The sequence below is a fragment of the Cydia pomonella genome, chromosome 3 (assembly GCF_033807575.1).
Source record: "Cydia pomonella isolate Wapato2018A chromosome 3, ilCydPomo1, whole genome shotgun sequence".
NCBI lineage: Eukaryota > Metazoa > Arthropoda > Insecta > Lepidoptera > Tortricidae > Cydia > Cydia pomonella.
In genome coordinates, this window is record NC_084705.1 from 13910555 (window position 1) to 13930304 (window position 19750).

The following is a 19750-nucleotide window of genomic DNA, read 5'->3' on the forward strand; positions in this document are numbered from 1 at the left end:
ACCCAAGTTATGAGGGTTCAATAAAACGACGCAACGCTTTGAGAAAAGGTAGGTAGTGCAAGGCTTCGCTTTGCTCATCTTGGCGGGGGCACTGCCGTACCCCCAGAAAAGGGGGAGGAAAAGGCGTTAGGGGGAAAAGGGGTTGAAGTTTGTATGGGGAATCAGTAAAAAAAACAGATTATATAAAGTGCCCCTAGATACGTATTTCAGGATTTTTAATAGTATATAACCCCTAACCCTTTAAATTAAGGGATGGAAGATTATCATAAGCAACTTACAAAAAGATAAAGTGAAATCCCATCAAAAACATTTTCGTGTAAAATGTTGCTAAGACGAAACCATAAGGCTCGCACTGTCAAAAAGTTATCAAATCTCTTGTAGAGCCAAGCTTCTAACTCTACAAGGCCTAACTTCACAAATTCTACACCCTAGTCAAAATATGTGGTGAATAAATTTTTCACTTTACGCTCATGTAACGGTAGCGAAACGGCCAATCCATATATTTTGACTAAGGTGTATAGTTTGTGAAGTTAGGTGTAGAGTTAGAAGCTTGGCTCTACAAGAGATCTGATAATTTTTTGACAGTGCGAGCCTTATGGTTTCATCTTGGCAACATTTTACATGAAAATGTTTTTGATGCGTTTTTATTATAAATAATGTTGTCTGAGTACCCACAACCCAAGCCTTCTTGAGCTTAGTGTGGGGCTTAGTCAATTTGTGTAAGAATGTCCAATATTTATTTATTTATTTAACTCTACAAATATTTCTTTCAACACACTTGCTCAAAACGACGTTTTTATTCCACCGATTTTTGGCTCATAATCCTAGATATTAAACAAGCGTGCTTTTTCAGTATATTATAACACTCGTGCTTTTTCATTGTATTATCCGACTGAGTTAAGAAGGTAACCGATTGCTAATAATATGTATGAAAACGGATTTAATTTCTTTTTTGCCTTCTTAATTTGGTTGAGTAATACATTTTTTAAACCAACTATTCGGTTTCAAATGTTAGTACAAAGAGGTTTTATCACACCAAATACATATATAGATTAAATTATCTCGTAAATTACATTATAGAATAAACATAACTTTTTATCGATCTTATCTCCATCTGTCGAATAGAAATACGAAAATATTAGCTTTTTACATTTTTTTAATTGACGGTTTGTCGATTATTAATTGCGCATATTCGGATCGTGCGTAAAAAAAAAACAACACGCCAGCCATTTCCGTATTTGTCATAAAATTGGAATAGTTTTGCATGTTTTTAGTTCGTATATTGACGAAAATGTAATTTTCAAGCAGTCAAGCACAAATTTACTAAGTCCCACGTTATTGTGTGGGCTCATTAAGGCTTACAAGCCTATTTTAGTTAATTATTGTTTTATAATTTTCTTACAAATACATACATCAAAATGGTATTATAAGGACATATAATATTGAATTATTTGAGACTACACGCCTTTATGAATATTTGAACGATTAATTCATTGTATTGTCTCTTTCTCCCAATACGAGTACTTTTCTACTTTTTACTTAGTTGACCTTGGGCCGTTAGGTACACACACACTTTCTGAGTATCTTGCATGATAATGGCAAGCCTATTGCGCCCCCAGGGCATTGCGATTTGCTCCCGACAACCGTTCTTGACTTACGTCAACGAAAGCCCAAAGAGAACGGAAAAGGGATATTGAATACCTATATAATTAGTTATTCAATTAAAAAAGTTATTACCCGGCTTTTAGAAAAGTTATTTATTATATTGATTAATAATTATAAAATTAAGAGAATAAAATACATGTATGTTATAAATGATGATATTCCAAAGCACATAAAAAATGTAAACTAGAAATAAACCTAAAAATTCATTTATTTTTACAGTACATACCTATGGCGCTAATGTACCGGACTGTCCCCTGATCCAATCGTGCCAAAAATGCTAGCAGCATATCCGCGTTGCACAGCCAGCAATATTTGCTGGACCAGGAAAGAACAGGCACTGATTAATTTTATTAAATGATATAAACGGGACTTGATCGCGTATTAAGTTTTAAAGTTACCTCCGTCGGTTTGTGGACGGCGTTGTCCCCGTGGTCTCGGAGAAGAGTCAATAATTTTGATTATTAACGTTTTTCTTTACTGGTCAGATGCTACCGTTGTTCACTGAAAATATGTTACACAACGAAGGTCGCAAAAATATCTGTAATGATCTTATTTGTAGAGCCATAAGAGCCGTTCACATATTTTTTGCGACCTCCGAAGAATACAATACGCATGAATATGCAAAGCATGAAATACGAATCAAAGCAGTCAATTATCCGTATATTTATGCAAATAACTATGCAATTTCAGTAAGGCCGTAAACACATCATAAAATTGAATAATAATGCATAGATTTTAAATTACACCATCACCTCAAATGAAGTCATTGACTAAAACGCACAAAGAAACTGGGGTATGACATTATCTGCATCTGATACCATTGACTTGACACTGCTCCCACGATGCGAGACCTTGCCCTGTATTGCAAATATTGCAATATTTGGCATTAAACATTGTGCTTTAGGATAATTTAGAATACGTCCTTCTAGTGTTTTTAATTAAATCATTATCCAAACCCACATTTTTGCTGCGTACTATCAGCGAACGTGCACTTATTCGAAATAAAAACTACATACCCTGAACAGGAGTGAAGACACGATTTCCTACTTCAAGGACGATTATCACCAACAATCCAAAGGATAAAATTAAAAATGTTGACATATTTTTTTGGGCCTTAGTTCTTAAATTTTCCATTTGTTGAATCAATTTTTATCCACTGAATTCAGAGAAAAACAAAGAAAACTACCCATTTTCTCCGTATTCTTTAAAAGAGGTCGAATAGGTTGATGGATGCAAGAAAGGGGTGAATAGAAATATTCAGTTTTAGTTGTCATTGGAATCGAATTTGGTTAATATTATGTTGATAATTTATTGACAAATAGTATATATAAATGACTTTACCCAAAAGGCTTGGGAAATACTAGTTATATCAGGGTAAACTTAAGTTTAATTAAAAACCTTCTAACATTACATTACCCATAACATAAGTATACGAGGGGTGATCGAAAAGTAATGATAATTAAATACTTTTAGTGGATGAAAACAATAAAAAGAGGAATGACTTTTTAAAGCGGTTCCTGGCTAGCACATTAAAAAAAAAACAATAATATATTGTATGGTTGCATTAAAAGTCGCTGTTTTTTATGTTTTTTGAACATTTATTTTTATGATACAAATTGTAATGATTTTAATCAAAATATGTGCCATCGGCAGCTATAACCTTCTCCCACTTTTCTGGCAACAATTGAATTCCGCGGCGAAAGAAAGCTCTATCTTTTGAGGCTATCCAATCAGCAATCCATTTTTGGACTTCTTCATAATTTTTGAAATGCCTGTCTTCTAAATCATGCTGCATGGACCGAAACAGATGATAATCTGATGGAGCCAGGTCTGGAGAATACGCTGGGTGGGGGAGGGTTTCCCATTCAAACTCCATCAGTTTTTGTTTGACCTTCAAAGCAACATGAGGCCGAGCGTTATCATGAAGAAGAATCACTTTTCGTCGATTCAAAGCAATTGATGGTCTGTTTTTTCTCAAATTTTTGTACAATTTCTCCAACTGTTGTTCATAACGCTCAGCGGTGATTGTCTCATTCGGTTTTAACAACTCGTAATAGACAACTCCTTTCATATCCCACCAAATACAGAGCATCGTCTTGTTAGCGCTTTGGAGTTGATGTTGTCGGTTGGCCAGGATCAACCCATGATTTTTTTCGTTTTGTATTCTCAAAATAGATCCATTTTTCATCTCCGATCACAATACGCCATAAGAAACTCTTCTTTTTTTGCTTTGCAAGTAATGAAATGCATATGTTTAGCCGATTCGCAATAGCACTGTCGGTCAATCGATGTGGCAGCCATTTTCCTTCTTTTTGAATCTTCCCAATGGCATGTAAACGTCGCGATACAGTCGATTTATCTACTCCTAGTTGTTGAGCTTATTCTTTCAGAGATTGTACCGGATTATCATCCAATAACGCTTTTTATTCCTCATCATCAATTTTTTCGGTTGGCCTGGCCGTTCTTTGTCATAAACATCACAATAACCGCTATTAAACCTTCTGTACCAATCTCTGCATGCTGTTTCGGATGAAGCAGATTCCCCATAAGTTTCTGCGAGTATTTGGTGAGCTTCAGCCGCACTTTTTTTCAAATCGAAATAATGCAGAAGTACACATCGGAAAAACAACTTATCGCGATCCATTTTTCACTGTAATTAAATATAACTTAATGAATATAAAAATGCCGACTGTCAACTGGATTTTATTAATACAGCTTCAAGCTTCAATAATGTACATGTCACAGTACATATAGTTCAGTGTTAAAATTGCTACCCACATCTATATGTGAACAGCGGGAATTAATGCAACCACCCAATAGATCTGTTAGTGAGATAAATCCATATATTCGTGGGTTGTCGGAAAAAATGCCTGGAAATGTAGAAAACTGAAGTGAGCGCCATTACTAAATACTACTGTTTGAAAAAAAATGTGTACTAAAAATAAACCATAAATATCAATTACGATCTCGTGTTAGCAGATAGAAGGATACCTATCACGCAGGGCCCGTACTTTTCATGCCGTTGACGCAAAAATGACGTAAGACGTTGAGGGAGTTACTACAAATTTAGATAACTTACTTATTGATGGGTATCATAATAAATACTTGTTACGTGAATAAAAGCTTGTTACGCTGTTAAAAACCAAAAATATGTATTATTTCATAAATTAATAATCTATTATTTATTTGTGTGACAATAAAATGAAAGTCAGACGTTTCTATACTGATTGTCAAGTATATGTATCAGTTACCTAAAGATGTTGACGAAACGAAAATACTAATTGGAATCATACTCTATGTAGCGTGACGTCATTTTTCTGTCAACGGCATGAAATGTACGGGCTCTGCCTATCAGACATCTAGTTGAGCTCACGAGAACTTCGAGTGGCAGTATTAAAAAAGTATTAAAGCATGAATTACACATGAAAAATGTATCCGTTCGTTGTCCTAAAGTTCTGTCACAAATGAAAATAATGATAAAATCAAAAGTACCAATCAGTTTTTAATAAATTATATACAAATTTAAAGTACATTTAATACTAAATTATTTTTATTCATTACTTGAAATTATTCAAAACCTCCCTTGTTTTTAATACAGGACCTTAATCGGCGCGGCCAGTCGTCTATCGCAGCACGCACACATTTTCATGTCTATTTCAGCGACTGCTTTTCTTAAAGATGACTTCAGGCTCTCCACATTTTTATGGAGTTTAGCACATACCTTTCTTTCTAAGACCTGCCAAATTGTATAGTCCAAAGGATTAAGGTCCGGACTGGAGGCAAGCCAATCTTCGTGTCTTATCAAGTCGATTTTTTGACGGTCAAACCAGGCTTGAGTGGTCTTGGCTTTGTGTGCTGATGCAGAATCCTGCTGGAACATAAAATTATGTCCTGAAAATAGCGTGTTGGGCAGATCTTTGACAAGCTTATCCAAAACCGAAAATGGCGCCGCTGACGCGCTGTACCTTACCCTATCTACTACTAAACTAATTAACTAAAATTCAACCAGGATTAAATAAAAATAGGAAAATAAATAAATTTGGCCATGTGATCGTCTAGTGTATTTACGTTGTGAACCTTAGTACCCTTCGTCTTTTATGTGAAAACTGATATGATTTGGATTTTTCAAAACTATCCCTAAATATCCTATGAATTTGTAAATATTCCTACTGTATATTTTTATTAACACTATTGTTAGGCAAATAAAAAAATAGTAAATAATATATATTTTTTAGAATTTATCTCCTACCGGGCCCTACCGTGACCAGTTACCGTGAACAGTAGTAAGCCCTTTTTGTTTGTAATTTAAAAACTTATATTTTCCTTTTAATATATCTCTTCGCTAACCTAGCTAGCTAAAGGAAAATATGTATATGTAACCATTGTAACCATAAGTAAATATATTGCAAAGAATAGTAAGTACAAACATACTTTATCTACTGTCACGCCCGGATGAAGACGGGTCTCTAAGCTAATTAATACCCATTTTATTTTATTTTATTTTTAATAGGTATTCCTAAGCACTATGTAATATTACTCTACCAACGTTTCGTAACCTAATTTCAGACGAGAAGAAACGCCAAGAAACTCATCTGAATGTACTATTAATGTATGGAATACTGAAAACAATCGTCTATTAAATATGACTTTATTTTCCCTTTAATTCCCCAGTTATAGAAAAGCTCAATTGTCACTAGTGAACTGCTCCGCCTGTCACTAGCTCCCTATAACAAAATTATTTAGTATGTCCTCAAATAACTTTGTTCCCCTATCTCACCCAATGTAAAAATATATAAACCTTCAATCATATTTAATGTACGAGCCTCAGTAACCCATCCATATGCTACTGAAAATAGATTTTAATTTATTTTGTAATTAAAAACAGTTAAAACTCTAATGATTTTAGTTTTGTATACAATCAAACTAAATGTGAAAGAAAATAAATAAACCTAACACCCAAATAATGACTCTACCCTAACTCTACCCCAAATTCACCTATTCTAATGTGTGTAAAACTAGAGGCGAACCTCTATTTTTACAGGGAGGAGTGTGTGTGAGGGACCCTAATTTAAGCTCTAAACGTTCGGCCGACAAAACCGAGGTATAGCAAACCCTAGTGTCTGTGTGATTGCCTCCCTCCATCTGTGTTAGCCGAAGCCTGGGTACAGATGAATAAGGCGCCCTAACCATGTATATAATGTGTATAAATAAATATATTTAACAAGACAACGCTTCTTCAATTACCAACAGATTTCAATGAGTAAGGATTACTCCTAATGGTCCACACGTGAGACCCTCATATCCCTCTGTCAGACCTTGAAGAGAACGTAAGAGGTATAATCGTCACCTGTGTTGGTAAAAAGGCTGACGCCAGGCCCCTCTCGCGACCTGGACCTAACTCTCTACTGGATTCCCGAGTAAACCTGCTTGTCACCGTCAGGTTAGGTGTACTCGGTAGGTTGACCATGCAACCTGACACTGAACTGGCTCTAAAATACAAAAAATCCACAAAAATAAGTAAGTATTGACACTAAAATAACAATTGAACAGATTGACAAAGAACAGCATAGTAGCTACGCAATGTCAAACATTCAATCGTCAAAATAACAACCTTTGTTTTTACGTCTACGAATAAGCCAGAGAAAGTGACAATCCGACGGTCAAAAATATAATGGCGGTCCTGGCTTAAACTGAGCTATTTATAACTTTCGGCAACCGCTCCAGACGTGTTAGACGCGTCTCTCGTACTTATCGCAGGGTAAAGGCACCAATAGTCAACCCCTCCACGAAATTTCTATGTTCAAGAACGTCTCATTTGCCCACTAATTGATCAATAAGAATTATGAATGTTTTTACTCATCATTAGTTTAATAAAGTTTAATTTTTACAAAGAATAAAACGTAATTTAATTTAGCTTATGGAAATATTTCATTAAATATAATGCAAGGCCCTTCCGCCAGCAATCAGCCTTCCGTCTACCAAGACACAGCCTTTAAGTACCCAGTCTACAGCCATCCCATTTTAACGCCTGGCTATTGGGTTCCGAGTTCCGTGATTTCAGTGTCCAGTGGTCAGCCACAGGATGACTACTGAGTATTTGATGTATTTCAATGAAATAAAGTCATAATAATGTAGATATTTAAAGGTGCTTGATTTAACGACTTACATTTCATTTGAAAATAAAAAAAAACTTGAAACCTATGCTCAACCTCTATCGGCTGGCCTCTCGGTCCACGTCCCCTCTAAAATTACTGCCTCAAACCCCGTAATCGGCCAGGGCTTACTTTAATATGGATTCATATTAATTTTCCACTTCTTCCAGACAAATGAAGTATTAATTACGTGAAGCAGAGCACATGCTTCTAAAAAAATATCACAATTCGGCTGCCGACGTTTGATCAAAATACCATGTGACGCTCCAAAAAAATGGCGCATATGGCATATCCCTTAATGTCAGAAGACAGCACTTCTTTGAAGTAGTGTTGTGGTTTATGCTAAACAATTATTTTAAAAATTAAGTTACTTTTCAATTCATACTTTATTAATCTATAATATCACCTACTTTTGGCACACTGGTGCATGTCTCAGCACTGATGCCTTTACCTTATACGTTTGACTAATTTATTACCCTTTAAACTCGAGTACCAATCTCCTTTTCTGAGTAACGACCCACTACGAAATATGATTTAGTTAAAGTCTTTGTTTGTTGTTTAAAATTTCTCGTGAGAATATTTTGCTTCTATTCCATTTAACTTACGGAATTAATTTATTAGATATATACATACTATTTACTAGTATTTTGATTAATATTGGAACATAATAATTGAGGTTTGTAGTTTATGAAAATGATATGGACCGATTATTTGTGTCAATTATTTTTATATGTTAACTAGATCTGCTAGTGCGTCTAGTTACAGCGCGCTGTGCGGACCCTCAACGTAATGGTGGAGAATATTGACCTATTCTCATATTCTCTGAATGAATTCACAGAGTCAGCAGTGTATATATTACCTTATAGATGTAATGATATACTTTAGATTGTATTTTTTATATAAGTAGTTACACTATTGTCTTAGGTTTAGTACCTGTAAAAATAGTTGTAAATGAGGTAAAAAAAAGTCACTTTTGCAATAATTTTGACCCGTACTAAGACACACCCAACCAGACCATCACTCATGATGGATGATGCCCATGTTGCACCCGCGGAACTCTTTTTCCTGCTTCTTCAGAGCTCCTAGCGTACACTCTATCATTCAGTTTATTGTACTTCTCTTCAATATCGAAAATCATTTCGTCTATAAAGAGAATATCACGGTGTCGATTTTTCGCGTACCGCTTTAACAACTTCCGGGATTTTTTAAGCCTTATTGTTTTTAGACGGGCATTAAGTGCCCACTCTTTTTTTGTATGGTCGTAGACTAAGATCTTCGTTTAAAACCTTTTTGACTTTTCTACTGACACCCATCTGCAAAGCCATCAACTTCTGTTTTCGGACGGTTGATCACTGCTGGTGTTCGTACGGAGCGGGGCCGGCCAATTCTTTTCTTGTCGTCAACACTGGATACTTTATTGTAGCTATCAATAGAACTGTTCACAAACCTAAGCGTTATATTTAAATTTTTGAGCAACTTGAAAATGGTACTTGGCGAGTGCCCACAGCGGTGCAATGCTAAAACAGTTACCTATTCGGTTATCTTTCAATGTCCACTCCATCGTAAGGAATTGCAGCGAATGACTGTTTTTTGTTTGAAAATAATTGTCACACATTCAAAAATGGAATTCAATAAAATTTTCTTAGAATCATGTCTTAAATTTAATAATAATGTGCCAGTGACTGAACTTTGGGACCCCCTTTGGCGTAACTACTCACCACATATGCGTCTCCACTGACCCCTTTATCACGTAAAATTTTCACGCGATTTCTAGGGACCCGGTTTTACGGTAGGTATTTAAAATAATTTTTTCCTACTCCTCTACTGTTATCTGACATTTATGCATTCATTAACACGAATATAAGAACATACATAAAAGATTTCAAGAAAAGTCTATATTGTCTATTCCTCATAAAAGCTCTTGTGCTTTTATAAGCTATAATGTTACTGCGATTAATGGCTACCAACCTAACAAAACCAAAACGAATACAGTTTTAAACTAAGTGCATTGATGCCAACTTACAAAATATTCATTTGGTTGCATAGTAAAAATAATTACTTCATAAGTCAGAAACACGCATGTGACACCCGTAATATAGCAACACCCATAGACTACGAAGACCGCTTAGCGTTGCTTGTTAGTCTCCGTAGGCTACGGTGGCCAAAATTGAGAAAAAACTGTCCAAAAAATTAATTTAGCAAGTAGCAAGTACCAGGGCCTCATGAGTTACGAGGAGGTGTCGCCGACCGGCCGGCCGCGGCCCGGGGCGGGCCGGGCGCGTAACAAGGTATGCTCGTGCGTCTTGGCTATATACTTTTGCTGTAATTTATTTACCTAAATTAAGATTTATTTTTGTTGACTCGTAGGAAAAATATTGTATGCAACGTTGTATAAGTAGGTCAAAAAATTCTCGTGGCGTATTCCTTTACAATGTTCGCCTACGCCTTCGGCTCCGGCTCACATTGTAACTCACGCCACTCGCCTTTTTTGACCCTTCTTATACAACTGTTGCATAAAATACTATAAAAAGAATGTCGACCTACATATACCTATTGTATGTTTTCTTGCTATTTAAGCTTACAATGCAAATCCAGTAGCATGTTTAAGTATGAACCATCAGTTAATTAACACGAAAACTTTTGTTATGTTAATTAAATAAAAATTCTATATTTTATGTAATTATTCATTGATTTAAAAAGGCATCAATTAAACAAATATACACGCACACACTTCAATTTCGTCACACCTCGCCCAACCGTTGTGGCAACGACTTGATAGTATCAGGCAGCCAAACATGTGCCTTAATGAGGGCACGAAGGTCAACTCTCGAAATATTTGGTACAATGGTACATCACATACCACTATTAACGTACGAAACCTGAAATCAAATGTAAAACAATAGTGTTGGAAATTTGAGAAACTAAGTACTGTATTCTTCACAAATTAGTAATTACATTGTAATACGATTATACTTTTTTTAAAATGTCGACATGTTCATTGAGGTTGATTAATCATTATCCAGTTTTTATAATAGGTACACAAAGAAACTACAAGGTAAAGGGCGGCTGTGCAGTGTTGTATATGTTATCAATGTCATAATTCGATCAGAATCAGTTTAAGCTTACAATACCTGGACAAAGTGGAAAACTCAAGTGAGATTTAGGATTATTTGCCCAAGAGGTCGAGGGTGAAGCATGTTTACCTAACGGGTAACTTCTAACTTTAAGATCTAAAAAAACTTAAAACTGAGCTGAAATAAATAACCTACGATTACGATAGGTACATGATCATGATCATTTTATCATGATCTACGCGGTTACCATTTTGGTTACACACTTTGCAAACATCATCACATTTAAGTAAGTAAAGTAAGTAAGTAAATATTCTTTATTGCACCAACAATTATACAAGTACCATTAAGTACCATTTTTATCTCGCTTTATTTACTAAAACATGGAAGAAGTCTGGGCTTCTATTTAGGTACGCCTATTTTTTACATTCCTGCTCCATTATGTATCAGTATTTATATGCTGCCCTTATAGTTTTGAATGATAAACTTCAGTTAATGCAATAAAGTAATAAATAAAGCAATGACCTACTACTATGTTTATTTTAAGTAGAAAACAATTAAAGTGCCACTTACACCATCCCAGCATCCCACTAACCCGCGTTTACTGGTTAAACCGTTAACCCTGTGTCAAAATAACATAAGAAAACAAAATTTAAAATATCTTTTTTCAATTCCAGGACAAAGGTACTGGTGACTCCAAGTCAGCTCACGAGACACGTGACGGCGGCACCGTGCGCGGCTACTACACTTTTATGGACGCGGACGGCAAGCAGCGCACTGTACACTACACCGCTGACGATAAGCTAGGATTCAGAGCCAGCGTGCAGCGCACTCACACAAACACTCAATAGACCTGACACGGATCGCCGTGGGGTCTTCATCTTCATAGAGCAGCGCACCATGCTCTATCTACATCGCCGACGCACTAGCACGCCATAAACATGAATCGCAACGGTATCGGTACCTGTACACGAGCTAGGGCTCAGAACAATGATTCCGGCCACGCTTCAACACTAGTACACCAAAAACCTAGTTGCATCGTACGTGCGTTGAATTATCACCATAATTGGCAAAAAGATAACTGTCCGGGTGCATGATACTCTCCCAGTAGTTGATACTTACAATCTTATTTTATATATATAAAGTAGGTAACAAACAGAAAGGCAAATATTTGAATTAGGCGACGGCCTAACATGTACTTGTATTAGATTTTTTTGTCGTATATAATATGACGACTAAAGCCAAAGCGTTCATGACATAAAATGAAATAACTACTATTTTACGTATGTTTTCTAACTAGAACAAATGAATGTGAGTTATCGTTTTACATTATTATTATAAAGTTTCTATTTTATTACATTAAGGTTGCCCAACAGACAACATGTTTTAATGATTTGTATGAATTGTTGCCTGAAACAAAGGAAAAGCGCTGCATTTCAGATAATTGAAACCTATTTATATGTTTGTACTTGCAATTTTAAGTTCTGTATATAAGTAAAGCGACACATAATGATGTAAGAATAACGAACTACCTACCTAGTAGGCTATTTTTAAACCCGACTTATTTTGCATAAAAAGAAGTTGCCTAGTAAATTAGTTTTAAAATTCTAACTCGTGTCATCTCATCCGCAGACATTAATAATTTTGTAGCAATTTAAATGAAATATGATACGTTATTATTGGGTACTGTGTGTATACAGCTGAAATTATTAATTAGAGTTAATAACAGTAATACGAGTTTATTTGATCTTTTTTGTAGAAAGTGCTTGTAAGAAATCCTTCAATTAAACTCTACCGGTATGCTGCACCAAAAATCGTACAAAATGTACAACATATATTCATACTTATGGTTATACTGTAAAAAAAAATATTAATGCCTATATATAGAAATTAAAAATGAACTTTTTGTAGTTGGGCAAATACGATAGCCAGCCAGCGGGGTGACTTTGATTGCAGGGATAATCGTCCTTGCAATAAATAATGCTAAAAATACATCCTTAGATTACTTTGTTTAAAGCAATGAATTCAACGTGTGTCTGAACTTTATGCCTATAAAAGTTATTCCTACGTCCTTTATTTCAATTAATTACCGCTTGGCTGATTAAACAAGTAAGTAGGTACCTAAGTAGATACAATAAGAACAAAACCTCATATTTTTATTCGGGTGACTACAATAAATTCAAACTTTTTAAAAGATTTAAAAACTTCTAATTGGTTTTTCTTATACGAGGGCTGGTCAGAAAGTATGTGAATAATATTTATAACATTGTAAAAGACATTTTAATGCTAATTATGGGCATGAAAATGTTTAAACTAATGCGAATAGTTTTCTCATTATATATTTTTACTGAAAGATGTTAAGCTGATAGAGTTAGAAATGAAGTTAGAAAAGTGGAACTTTTTCCTCACAGTTAAACTATTTTTTTTTGAAATACGAACTTAAATTGAATTATATGCTTGCTTCAGCAGATAGCAATTTACAAATTTATAAATGAGTTTATATACCTATTAAAGCAGTTTTTATATCTGAAATGTTACTTTATAAAATGAAATGACTTCCTGTCGACGCCTATACTCATAATTATATTTACCTTCTCAATAACAACGATTTAGATGTAATTATAGTTCAGATTCGCCATTAGCAGCACCTAAAACATCTAATACTTTTTAAAACAAACACTGTTTATAAAATTATTGCCATGACTGTTGGTTAGGCTTCGATATGCCAAAGTAAAACAATACTGTTTTCTAAAAATGACACATTGCAGTACTGAGTGACCCCTTAAAATGGTTATTTGGTTATATCTAAATTCAAATCGCCTTGACTAGAGGCGGAGCATCTAACAACTTTCGGACCAGCCCTTGTACAGTCCTAGAAAGTTCTCCGAACTGTATATCTACATATTTATGTATAAATAGATAATAATAATTTAAAGGAGTCGTGAAAGAGATATCTAGGTAGAAAATAAGTCAATATTAACCGGCTTCATAAAAGGAGGAGGTTGTCAATTCGACCGTATTTTTTGTAGTGAATTTATAATATTAGGTGCTATTTCACTGGAACGTTTACCTTGGCTGTATTATCTTAAGCTGTTATTAATCATTAAAGTCATTGCTGAGGCTTTTTGTTTAAGATAGACGTCATTTTATTTGTTACTTTATAGCTATTGTTATAAATAAATAAGTAAGCTTAGAGTGCTCACTCCATACATATATAAAAATATATTTAGGAATATGTAATAAGTTTGATATACCTATTTTTTATTAAAGCTTAAAAAAACTTTAAAACGTGTTTAAAACTGCAATATTACAAATAAATTTTAGGTACCAAACCTCCTATATAACTTATACCTGTATTATTAATAAGTAAAGAAAGCCATGTATGGGGTGAGCACTCTAAGCTTACTTATTTATTTATGCTTTTGTGTAGGTAAATAATAATGAATCATTGCCGGTACTATGTTTATGTACTTAACAATAGTCAATTTATGAATTTGTGGGACTATCATTTGTTTTCAACGGTGTTATGGCTGTATGTGCATATCTAACCTAATCTAACTTACTACTTGTAGTACATGCAAACTAAAGTTTTGTTTTAAAGGTTGTGTTAATATTTTACACATGATTAAGTGTAATAAATTATTTAGATATAATATTTTTATATTGTTTTAATCATCCCTATAAAAAATGCAGATTTTGTTGAAAAGAGGATCTATGACTGCCCTCCAGCTTATAAGTAATCTTACATTGCGACACTTAAATCAATACTCTAGCAGCCGGCACTCGTTCATTCACCGATGATTAGCGATTTTTATTAGCTAATGTTTTCTATTAGCTCGCCTGCGGTCTGATGAATAAAGCGCAAGGCTATGAACCTACCTTTTCTCAAAGCGCTTCGTCGTTTTTTGAACCCTCATAACTTGGGTTTGGATTATAGGTACCAGATAAATAAATTTCTCGATATGCGACGTCATTGTGGACTTATTAAATATAATATAAATGTTCAATTGCATCAATAAAATCTAAAGTGAATATAAGAGCGAATACTTTAGATTTTATTGATATCTACAAAACCCAGATTTCGTCACTCACTCACTGATGATCATCAAAATTCTTAGGCTACTTTCTGAAGTCCCAGAAAGTTGTAATTTGGTATTATATCTAGTACAAAAATAATAATAAAAACCTAAAATTTTTACCACCCCCCAATCCCATAAAGAAGTTTGTATGAGACTTTAGCAAATTTTGATGCTAGAGGTCTTAATATTGTTATAGGGACACCTTATGTACTTTAGGATTTTAGCAGATCACCCCCTACCACTTAAATTATTATAACTTTTCAAATACAAACTAAATTTCATGCTGGTGATCTGAAAACTATACAAGTACACAAAATTCTTACTATACATATTACAAGAAACACCTCTGATGTGCAAGAATTATACTCCAAAAAACGAAAAATAAAATTAACAAAATAAAAAAATATGGTCATAAGCAAATTAAAGATGTGAAATTCCACTAAAAATATTTTTATGTATAATGTTACAAATATTTATACTCCTACGAACCTATTTGGGGGCGTTGTAATACCGAGCAAAGCGAAGCCCGAGGGCACTAGGTACCTACCTTTTCTCGAAGCTCTTAGTCGTTTTTTTAAACCCTTATAACTTGGGTTTGGATTATACCAGATAAACAAAATTCTCGGGATATAATGTCAATAGTAGACGTATTAAGCATACAACATTTTATGGTGAGGTACGAAAAAATGTGGAATTTACGTCATCTGATACAAAGTAGAGACTTGTGGCAACATATAACAATTTATATGTAGATTCAGAAAATACTCATCTGCCGGGCATCCCCAGTTTAAGCAATCAGTTCCTTCCAATCCTTTAAATTCCTATCTGTTTTACTACTAGTCTCATCTTTGTATCAGATGACGTAAATGTCACTTTTTTTGTAACCGGAAGTGGTACTTTTTTTCGTGTTTTCGGCCAATTCAATTTTTCTTACTATTTTTTTCCAAACTTAGCATCACTTTTATGAACGTGTGCCATGAGGCTTATCCTTGTATCAGATGATGTAGTAGATCATTAGGTCCCCGCCCGTACTATTATGGCTTGTAGAGCTAGAAGCTTTTGGCTCTACGAGAGATCCGATAACTTTTTTACAGTGCGAGCCTTACTGTTTCGTCTTAGCAACATGAAAATGTTTTGGATGGGATTTTATTTAGCCAGAAGAGCATTACAATGTAATTAAATAGTTTTAAGTAAAATTAAGTTCACGCAAAATTAAAATTTTAATAAATTGATATCGTTAACTTTTTTATTGCGTTACCAATTTATATTTGAACACTCGTATAACGTATAGGTAAATAAGATAAAATGTAGGAATGTTAACGCCTATTAAAATAATAATGGCAATGGAACTATGTAATAGCAAACATCTTCGGAAACAAATAGTAATCACAGGCTTGGCTTTATTTAAGAAGATGGTAGAACAACGAGCTTTTTGTAAAGTAGGTATTTATTAAACATTATTATTTAACAACTACTCCACCGTTTACTCTTCGAAACACTGTTTCTGGTTGAATAACTAGCCCAGTTTCCTCTTTTCAAATTTCGACCAACATTTATATGTATTTAGCCACGTATGCTAAGGGAACGGATTCGAAAATAGAGAGGGAAAGATTTATCCTATTCGTTGAATTCAACGTTCGTGCTTCTTTGAGATAGCGACGATTTGGCTAAGTGAAGTGAGTAAATAGGTACATTAATAAAGATACGAGTAAGACAGTGATTACTGACGATAAGTTATGCCTTATCTGGAATCAACAACCTTCAAGATATTGTTATCGGTTTAAGCCTTTTCAAAAAATTATATAAATAAAACTCTAAAGTGAACCTAAAGCAAAATCTATTAGATATTAAATTTGCCTTTACCTTCTCGGTATAGACACATTTCTGAACCAACAAGAAATCTGGGAAGAAATTTCAAAACCCACTGGCCACAACCCGCTTTGGGCCAGCATGCGGAATATAGCCAAATAACTGTCGAGTGTGACAGACCGCCCAATTCGAACAATACTTATAAGATGTCACAGCGATACGATACATATCTGCAAGTGTCAAAAGTGACGTTTTCGGTTGAAGAAATGTAACTTTTAATAAGCATTGTTCAAATAGGGCCAAGAAAGTCTTATAATTAAGTCTTACTCATATTGCTCACTTGCTCTAGCTTAGGTCTGGATGCGAAAATAAATGAAGTACATAGGTCCTATCCTAAATCCTATCTTACTCTTATTCTTACCTATATGAGTTGGATATTATTAATGTGGCAGTAAATAAAAGAAACGGTGGATGGCTTGTATATGAAGATGAAAATGATTTATTGGTACACAATAGGTTTTAACTAGAACCAAAACAAGAGCCTTCTTTCAAGTAAAACAAATACTTGTGCCAGAAGGTTCCGCTCGTCCATTGATGACAAGGTTTATGGCAGATTGATGATGAAATTGTCTTTTGGCAAATTTAGAGTTTGTTGGAGGCACTTTTGCAGCTTTGCGCTTTCTCCTACGAGTCACACTATTACTATTGTACTTTATTGTCGTGTCGTGTGCAATGTTGTACCTACATCCTAGAATATAGAGCTTTCTTATAGACAATAAGTCACATACTTTGTACAACTCATCAGTCGGATATCTGTACCCCTAGTGTAAATATTTTAAACAGCGAAACGTGACGTACGCGTTTGCGTTAAGTGTCATTTTGTATGAGATTTTTGACTTTCCAAAACGTCCCGCTTGGCGCGCTGTTCAAAAACCCATACAAAATGAGACTTAACGCAAACGCGTACGTCACGTTTCGAAATCTAATTTATTTACACTAGGGGTACTGTACGGCTTAGAAAATATTACTTTGTGCTCTTTCAACCTGTAAGAAGTTTGTTTTGTTGGCTCCACCCCATATAGGAACACAGTACGTCACAATTGACTGGGCAAGTGATATATATATTTGGGTGAGTAGTTGTGTAGACGCAACATGTTTGAGGATTTTGAATAGCCATATGAGCTTCCTGTTTCTTCCGTTTAGATATTCGATATGGCTATGGCTATGCTAGGAGAGCCACTGGTCTAAAATAACCCCCAAGTATTTAGTCGAGGAGACCTTTTGAATAGTTTGACAGGTGCATATCTGAGTGTTAAATAGATCACATGTGTGTATTTTTATTTTAAGATCAATAGGCGGCTAAGTGTTCGCGCACTTATTATATATTAAATTATATATATTAAAAACATATATAGTTAGTTTTATCGGTGTTAAGAGTAAGTAAGTTATGACTTAGCCACGTGGCTATCTTGTGCAATCCCTTTTCAGCTTTTTCATGCACCGTATGTACCGTTTTTTGTCTTTTAGGAATCCGGTTTAATGCTTATTGTAGTTCAACATTTTCCTCTCCTCTGAAGTACTTGTAAAAATTCTAAAAATTGTTAACTTTTCTGTTTTGTTACCAATTTTTTAAATCCCTGTTTTGAAATTTCAATAAACCAAATTTTCTATCGCTTTTAAAAATCAGAACCGTGATAATTTAAAAATCATTGCAACTTTATAGATATAGCGATAAATCGGTTATCTAGTTATCAAAATAATTTAATCCGTTTGTGCTGTCTGATACTGATATGATATCCTGTCACAGTTATCATTATTAATTACTGGAAGTACAATGTTTTACGGGTATGTTTATCTTATAATCGCAGCTGGGTGTTGATGGTGAAATTAGCAAAAACACTTTAATTGCACGCGGCATAAAATTCCGATTCACTATTAGGAAATATTAAAATAGTTGGTCTATGTAAGTAACTTCCACATTTTTAGGGTTCGACTTCGATGCGACTATCTAAAGGATTTCCTTCAGTCCGTTTGGATAAATCGTTTAAAATCATGGAAATACCGTTACACTCCCACAGCTTCTACTTCACTTCAAATGCTTGAGGTAGCGGCAGCTATAAATAATAATAATTAATGGCATTATCGTGATGCCGCAGCTGCAAGTCCCGTATCCACCGATGTTTTCGTTCTCGTAGCCATGCCACTACTGAAGATAGACAATTTTACGGGTAAGTACCGTGATCGGTTCGGAGTCAAGGCACACAAGGGTAATCCCCCATGTTCTTACGCAAATTTAGTGTAAACTAGTTCTGATCTGTGTTTTTATCCGCTGAAGATTTTACGTGGCGAAAAATGTCATAAAACGAACTAAGAAATTATTTGCTGCGTACGGTACTATAATTGCCACGTAGGGTTGTTCAACTAACTAATCAGTTTATCACTATACTTTAAGTTACGTCGTAGTTTTAATTGGCGTTTTGTTATTTCTGATGGAAATAAACCTATAGATAAATATATATCGGTATAGACTTTTTATCATTTTACGGCTTGCTAGTTAATGCCACAAACCACAGATTAATCGACAGCACTACACTACTTACCGTGTCTGCTTTTCCGGTGTCCAGCGCATCTGCTATATTAAAGCTGTTGCAGGTTCTTCTCGTTTTCATAAGTTGCCGCACCAGTTCCCTGAGATCACTAAGCCCACTGGAAATTCTTCGGAGCGTGAGGTGAAGCACAAAACGCTTCACTATATCCATACTACCCCCGAGCCACCAGTCTTCTACAGGCCGCGTCGTGTTGATCCGGACTGCTTGAAGATAGCGACTTTGGAGTGTGTGCAGGAGGCCCGCCGCTCTGATAACTCGTTGTCATCACCGTTGCACATGGTTTCGAAGAAAACCGTTGGTTGGAGACCACGCGGCGACTGCCGGGCTATAAATGCAAGGACCATACCAGAACGACACCCGGTAAG

General features: G+C 34.9%; 1 protein-coding gene and 1 long non-coding RNA gene across 2 annotated transcripts in view; one reads left to right on the forward strand and one right to left on the reverse strand.

The window, feature by feature from the left end:
• Positions 1-14543, forward strand: part of LOC133516115 (uncharacterized) — a 37237-nt gene extending 22694 nt beyond the window's left edge. The window contains exon 3 of the mRNA XM_061848842.1: positions 11566-14543. Within this exon, the coding sequence (XP_061704826.1) occupies positions 11566-11739 (174 nt within the window). The 3' untranslated portion in view covers positions 11740-14543. The remainder of the gene's footprint in view (positions 1-11565) is intronic.
• Positions 5143-9621, reverse strand: LOC133516116 (uncharacterized). The gene is made up of 2 exons (XR_009799179.1): positions 9348-9621; positions 5143-5533 (listed from the first exon to the last, which is right to left on the reverse strand). It is a non-coding gene; the product is annotated as an uncharacterized LOC133516116 (long non-coding RNA).
• Positions 14544-19750: the final 5207 nt, after the last annotated feature.